The sequence below is a fragment of the Littorina saxatilis genome, linkage group LG1 (assembly GCF_037325665.1).
Source record: "Littorina saxatilis isolate snail1 linkage group LG1, US_GU_Lsax_2.0, whole genome shotgun sequence".
Taxonomy (NCBI): Eukaryota; Metazoa; Mollusca; class Gastropoda; order Littorinimorpha; family Littorinidae; genus Littorina; species Littorina saxatilis.
The window spans coordinates 93,239,022-93,242,846 of NC_090245.1; the positions used below are offsets into that span (position 1 = coordinate 93,239,022).

The 3,825-nt window shown below is 45.6% G+C and overlaps 2 protein-coding genes across 3 annotated transcripts in view; both read left to right on the top strand.

The window, feature by feature from the left end:
• Nucleotides 1–363, top strand: part of LOC138954002 (mucin-2-like) — a 119,828-nt gene extending 119,465 nt beyond the window's left edge. The window contains exon 6 of the mRNA XM_070326022.1: nucleotides 349–363. Coding sequence (XP_070182123.1) covers nucleotides 349–363 — 15 coding nt within the window. The remainder of the gene's footprint in view (nucleotides 1–348) is intronic.
• Nucleotides 364–540: 177 nt separating this feature from the next.
• On the top strand, nucleotides 541–3,502 carry LOC138945921 (chitin deacetylase 8-like). Of its 2 annotated transcripts, none has more exons than XM_070317450.1 (4): nucleotides 541–677; nucleotides 1,040–1,230; nucleotides 2,042–2,152; nucleotides 2,858–3,500. In XM_070317450.1, the coding sequence occupies exons 2-4, from the start codon at nucleotides 1,076–1,078 to the stop codon at nucleotides 3,432–3,434; spliced, it is 843 nt and encodes a 280-aa protein (XP_070173551.1). In that variant the 5' UTR covers nucleotides 541–677; nucleotides 1,040–1,075; the 3' UTR covers nucleotides 3,435–3,500. The 2 variants fall into 2 exon arrangements, with proteins under 2 accessions (XP_070173551.1, XP_070173542.1); XM_070317441.1 differs by having other exon boundaries at nucleotides 551–672; nucleotides 2,858–3,502.
• Nucleotides 3,503–3,825: the final 323 nt, after the last annotated feature.

Genomic DNA, 3,825 nt, shown 5'->3' on the forward strand with positions numbered 1-3,825 from the left:
CTCTCTCTCTCTCTCTCTCTCTCTCTCTCTCTCTCTCTCTCTCTCTCTCTCTCTCTCTCTCTCTCTCTCTCTCTCTCTCTCTCTTTCACCCTGCTATCGCAGACAATATGTGCTGCAGATCGTTTAGCTCAACACGATCCATGTTTTTCAAGTCCCTGCTTCACCTGTCAAAAGAAACAAAAACTGGCCTGTATTTCAAAACTATTTTGTTGACCCCCTTTTCGAAACGAACTTGGATAGATCTCCTTAGACGAGAGGGATTTAGCACTGAAAGATTGGGGATTTCTGCGACCAAACATCATCACAGACTCTTGGTAAACTCCCAAGTTTCTACACTATGATTCATAGAGAATACTACTGTGACATGGCTTGCTGTGACGTACCGGATTTACACGAGTTGCTTTTTTACAATACTGAAATGCGAGCGAGTTTGACACGACCTCATTTACATTTACGTCAGGATCTCGTGGGCGATTTACATTTTGTATAATCGATATTGTGATCTCACGAGTGGTCTCTCTCACGTATCGTCACGCTCATAAGAAAAATACCTATCTCAGTGTTAGGCATTTCTGGAGTGAAACTACGTCAGGGGAAGCTACTGGAAGGGTATCTATCCGAGTCATGTGTTAGAGAGTACAAACTCTCAAACCATCGGAAACCATTGCCATGGTAACGTAAGCAAAACTGCCGATCTCGTTTCTTGAGTTAAGGGACTTTTTCTTTATGATACAGGAAGACTTGTTTTAAGAATGTGACGGTAGGGCCTATGCAAAATCTCTTTGTGGGTTGTCATGCAGTTTTGCTGATTGAAAATGTTGCTGTCAGCTCTTTATCTCACGTTTATCCCGTGGTAACAGCTTGAGATAGGCAGTTTGCAACTTATAACTAAAATGAGATAGGCAGATTGTTCAGAAACCGAAGAAGTTTTTTTGCGTTTTTCTCAAAACATCAAACAATGACATAGGCAATTATCTTATGAGCGTGACGGTATGTAGGATAAAAGCTTCTACTCTATGATTCCCATGGGTGTGTACAGGTTCTGTATCAGAACAACTTTACATACGACGCCACCATGACCTACCCGTTCCCCCGCAACGTCTACTCTCCCGTGATGTGGCCCTTCACCCTGGACTTCTCCTACACGCTGGTCTGCAACATCCAGCCCTGCCCCAAGAAAACCTACCCTGGCTACTGGATCATCCCGGTTGTCGTCATGATGGACTACAGGTGAGCAGGAGAGCTGGGCATAGTGTTTGAGAGGGAGGGGCTTCCAACATGTAGCAAGGGTACATGCTGTTGACATTTAACATTAGAAAGGGGTAATTTGAGTCTCTCCTCGAGAAAAAAGGTACATTTGCCGGGTCAGGGTGGGGGGGGGGGGGGGCTTCCGGAACCCAGGACCCCCCCCCCCCCCCCCTCCCTTCCCTCGACTCAGTCCTGCCCAGGTGCATAGGTCGATTAACCTACATTACGGGGCGGAGTAAGTCAACTCAAAGAAGAGAGAGCTGTTGTATGCGGCATGGACCTTTCTTGACTTTTCGATGGTAAAACTGTGTGTGTTTGTCGTCTGAGTGAAGTATGATGGCCACTGTTGCATGGACCTTTCTTGGCCTTTCGGTGTTAACACTATGTCTGTTTGCTGTCTGAGTGAATTATACAAGCGCGGGGAGAATAGATTGGTGGTCAAAGGATGGAGGGCTGTGCCGGTTAGCGTTACACTGACCGGGACAAAAAAAGATGATCGAGATAGAACAAGAAGAAACGCATATAAGATTTAAATTGGCCCCGGTTAACCAACCTTGTCTTACGTTAACCATAGTGGTACCGTGACATTAACAGAGAATTTGAAAATGTAATGCATATATTATGTTGGATGACTGCTGACTAATTCTTTACTGTATGCTCGTTTCTGGGTTGTCCCATTTGTGCAAAAGCGGCCAAAGACGTGAGAGCCGATCCTTCAGGCAGAACATTTGAACATTTTTTTTACATTCAAACTGATATGCATAGTTTCAACGAGAATGTTTTCTTTTCGCAGAGAGCACTTGCCGTGTGCCTACGTGGATCACTGCACTAATGAACCGAGGAACCACGATGAGACTTTCGACATGCTGTGGAAGAACTTCTTGAGGAACTATCGCACAAACAGGTTCCTACAATTACTCAAGTTTTGACTAAATGGTTTTACATAGACTAGGAATCTAGACGAGGGTGGTTGTGGTGGAGGTGGTGGTGATGGTGTGAGTGTGTGTGTGTGTGTATGTGTGTGTGTGTGTGTGTGTGTGTGTGTATTTGTGTGTGTGTGTATTTGTGTGTGTGTGTGTGTGTGTGTGTGTCTGTGTGTGTGTGTGTGTGTGTGTGTGTGTGTAGAGCAAGTCCAGGAAAACTACCGGACAGTTCTTTATGAAACTTTACATAAAGGTTCCAGATATTACCCCAAAACTTTCGTTTGTTTCTATAAATGTCTTTGATGACGTCATATCCGGTTTTCATTAAAGTTGAGCCAGCAGTGGTGACGTCATTTTTTACTTAAATTGATTGTCATTTTGGCCAAGCAATCGTTGGCACAGTCTGGACTATAGGAATGCATTTTAGCTCGGAAGCTTACAAATTAATGAGTTTGTTCAGTAACAACCTCAAAATCTATCGCATTAAGTCTGTTTTCTTGTCGTCTTATCAACGGTTTTTCTATGAAAACATACGTGGAAAACACATTGGAATCAGTCCGTTACAACATGGCCAATAGGCTAAACGTTGACTTACGTAAACCTTAGAAGGACATGAGGCCGGATATCGACAGACTAAGTCTTACAACGAACTCCACTGTCATAGTGTTTTCTATCGTGTCCCAAAGGGCGCCTATGTACGTGAACCTGCACTCCATCTGGCTGGAGACGGACTTTCACCTGGACGCCATGGACGAGTTCATCAAGCGCCTCAGCGCCATGGACGACGTCTTCGTGCTGCCCATTCACAAGGCCCTGGACTGGATGCGCAAGCCTACCCCCATTTCCCGCATCAAGGACTTTGAGCCATGGCAGTGCGACTTCCAGCCTAACCAGGAAGACAACGAGTTCTGCTCCTTCACCTTCCGCCCTCGCACCACCACCACCACCGCCCGCCCCACCACCACCGCCCACCGCCACTACCACAACACCCAGATTGACGACCGCGACGCCGATGACGACTACTCCGCCCACGACAACGACAGGGACCACAACGGCGTGGAGAGGGAAGGGGGTAGGAGCAGGGGAGGAGGGAAGGAGAAGGAAAGCCTTGAGAATCTTGAGATAGAGCAAAGACGTCACGGCCGCGAGCACGTGCACAGGCCGTGGTTTCTGAGGGGCTGTGCTGGGTCCTCTCCTGCTGAGGCGTTCACTGTTCTTCTGTGTGGTGTGCTCTCTGTGTGGGTCTCCGTCATCTGGACTTGATTTTGCTGATTATAAAGTGTGTCTATTTCAGTACGTCTGTTGTTGTTATTGTTTTTGTTGTAGTAGTAAATGTAGTAGTAGTTGTTGTTGTGTAGTAGTAAATGTTGTTGTTGTTGTTGTTGTTGTTGTTGTTGTTGTTGTATATGGAGTACGTGTTGTTGTTGTGGTTGTTGTTGTTGTTGTTGTTGTTGTTGTTGTTGTTGTTGTTGTTGTCGTCGTTCTTCTACTTCTTCTTTTTCACAATGATGTGTATGCTCAGTTTCACAAATAATTATTCAAAGACAATTCTAGCGCACAACAAACGCAGTAATGTAATAGAAATCCAAATATGAAACTGTCAGCACCAGGAGCTAAGCTCATGAGCCCAAACACAAAATACACTGCGTACCAA